Source organism: Penaeus vannamei, chromosome 41, assembly GCF_042767895.1.
Source record: "Penaeus vannamei isolate JL-2024 chromosome 41, ASM4276789v1, whole genome shotgun sequence".
Lineage (NCBI taxonomy): Eukaryota > Metazoa > Arthropoda > Malacostraca > Decapoda > Penaeidae > Penaeus > Penaeus vannamei.
In genome coordinates, this window is record NC_091589.1 from 10815626 (window position 1) to 10818125 (window position 2500).

The following is a 2500-nucleotide window of genomic DNA, read 5'->3' on the forward strand; positions in this document are numbered from 1 at the left end:
GATAAAGAGATTAATATAAATAAATAAATAAATATATATATATATATATATATATATATATAGAGAGAGAGAGAGAGAAAGAGAGAGAGAGAGAGAGAGAGAGAGAGAGAGAATGAAAGAGAGAGAGAGAGAGAGAGAGAGAGAGAGAGAGAGAGAGAGAGAGAGAGAGAGAGAGAGAGAGAGAGAGAGAGAGAGAGAGAGAGAGAGAGAGAGAGAGAGAGGCAGAGAAAAGGAGAGAGAGAGACAGACAGACAGAAAGAGACTAGAGACAGAGGAAAGACGAGACAAAGACAACAGACAAAATGAGAAGAAGCAGAAAGAGACGAGATGAGACAAGAATATACTTAATAATGACCATTTATGCTTGCTGTGTGTTTAATACTGCACAGCATGTCCCTCGGTCCCAGCAAGAAATTACTCAACCACAGACACATCAGAAATATGCTTGTTTCTCTCAATCAGCATTACATGTGAATTATTTTGTTTGACAGGCACAATCAAGCTCGTATGCATGTTATTGGAAATGTATATTCAATATTGCTCATGATGGAATCCCATTAATTTAATTCTATGACGTAAGTATGTGCATTACCATCATCAATATTAGTCGAATTAGAGTATAACTATCATCATCACGGTCGTTAAAAGATACATTAAAACACGTTCGCTACATGTATTTCATAATACTAAAGTCTTACCACATTCTTTACATACATTTTACAAGATTAGATATATTAAAACAGGATTGCCCAGTGCACTTTACAACACCGAAGACATATTAACACCATGTTCGTTACATCCATTTTACAACACAATAGCTCTTTGATAACGAGTTCAGGGCACTGTAACACTTGGGCTAAATATCAACTAACGTTTGATAACTCCTGGTGTCGCCTGTCTCCTTAAATAGATGATGACCTTTTTGCTTATGTTTCTCGAGCAGGTTTTGCTGGGTAAAAATTTGCATTTGACCTTTATGGTGCATTATATTCCTTTACCGAGTAGGTTTTTTTCTTCTTTTTTTTCATGAATACCGTTTGTATCTTTTTCAAAATACTCTATTTATGATGCTCTAATAATAGATGTGTTTCCTCTTTTTTTCGTTATTCCAATGGTAATAGCGTCAGTAATGCGATTCCATAAATAAAACACCAGCATGAAGTAATTAAACTCCATAAACTTATATTGCGTTGTGAAGTCTGGAGGCTACATGGCACAGAAAAAAAGTCTGACATTATTATAAAAAACACTTCAAGCACTTCATTAACTAAAGCAAAACTCTTTCAATCAAAAACATTTTATTCATAAGAGGAAATTAGATAAAAGAGGCGAGGAAAGAGAAACAGAAAACAATAATCACTGAATTCCATATCCTAACGCAACCCAGCAGTGGCAGAGCACCTGGTTCCTCACCTGTCCGAAGCTGTGCACGAGGACGGCCATGGCCATGCCGGCCACCAGCGAGATGGTGAGCTGGCCCTCCGGCGTGAGCGTCTTGCCTGTCCAGGGGCTGTAGGCGCCGCACACCAGGAACACGTAGAACACGGTGGCCAGGCACTCGGCGATCACGGCGCGCCACAGCTCCAGGGTTCGCACCTCGGCGATCATCGGGGGGCGGGACGGGGGCGCCGAGTCCTGCCGGAGGCCCTCCAGCTTGTCGAGGAGGGCCACCAGCTGGGCCTCCACGTTGGCCGCCCCTCCGCCGCCGCCGCCCACGCCGCCTCCACCGCCGCCCATCACTGCACTGGCCATCGTCGAGAGATAACGCTACTGATTGCGGCCTTCCCGATTTAGAACGGCTGTATTATCTAGCTTTTCCTTTTTCCAAGACTAATCACCTGCGATGTGGCCTCGAATCTTCCTCTATTCGGTTTTTAACACTCGTTCACCTCGCATTATCTTGGAAGATCTTCGATTTGGGCAAATGATAAAAAGCGGGAGTATAAATTAATTGCGCGGCGCCCCGATCAAGCTGTGCCCACCCACAAGAGCCCTTTGCGGCTCTACCCAAACTTCGGGGCCTTTCTTAATACCTTCGCCAGCTGTACAAAATCATCGGCACGACACACCAATCACTCCTCTCACACTGCCCTCCGATGTTATCACGAACCACAAGAAAAGAAGTAATGAACAGCGGATCACACAAAGCACCACATGGTAGCGTGAGCGAGAAACCAGAGCGTAACGTCTACTCCCGACGACGGCACAAACTCGACTGGCGCTTCGCTTTGCCCGGAAGGGGTATCTACTGGCAACAATGGCGCTCTTCCTGAATAAGCATTCTTGCTCACATTTCCTGTATAATCTACCACTCTTATTTTGTTACTAGGTAGCCAGTTCATTTAGAACCATACCTTACTTTAACTCACAATAAACAGATTAAGAAGAGATTACAAATGACTGAAGCGCCCAAGCAAACTTCGTACGTCTGGCAACGACGGGCTCCCAAAAGCCCATTTATTTTTGCATCTGTTAGATTTTTTTTTTTTTTTTTACATCA

General features: G+C 43.4%; 1 protein-coding gene across 1 annotated transcript in view; it reads right to left on the reverse strand.

Moving 5' to 3' along the window:
• Positions 1 to 2215, reverse strand: part of LOC113802995 (neurogenic protein big brain) — a 228513-nt gene extending 226298 nt beyond the window's left edge. Inside the window, exon 1 of the mRNA XM_070118180.1 lies at positions 1414 to 2215. Within this exon, the coding sequence (XP_069974281.1) occupies positions 1414 to 1752 (339 nt within the window). The 5' untranslated portion in view covers positions 1753 to 2215. The remainder of the gene's footprint in view (positions 1 to 1413) is intronic.
• Between the last annotated feature and the right edge of the window lie 285 nt (positions 2216 to 2500).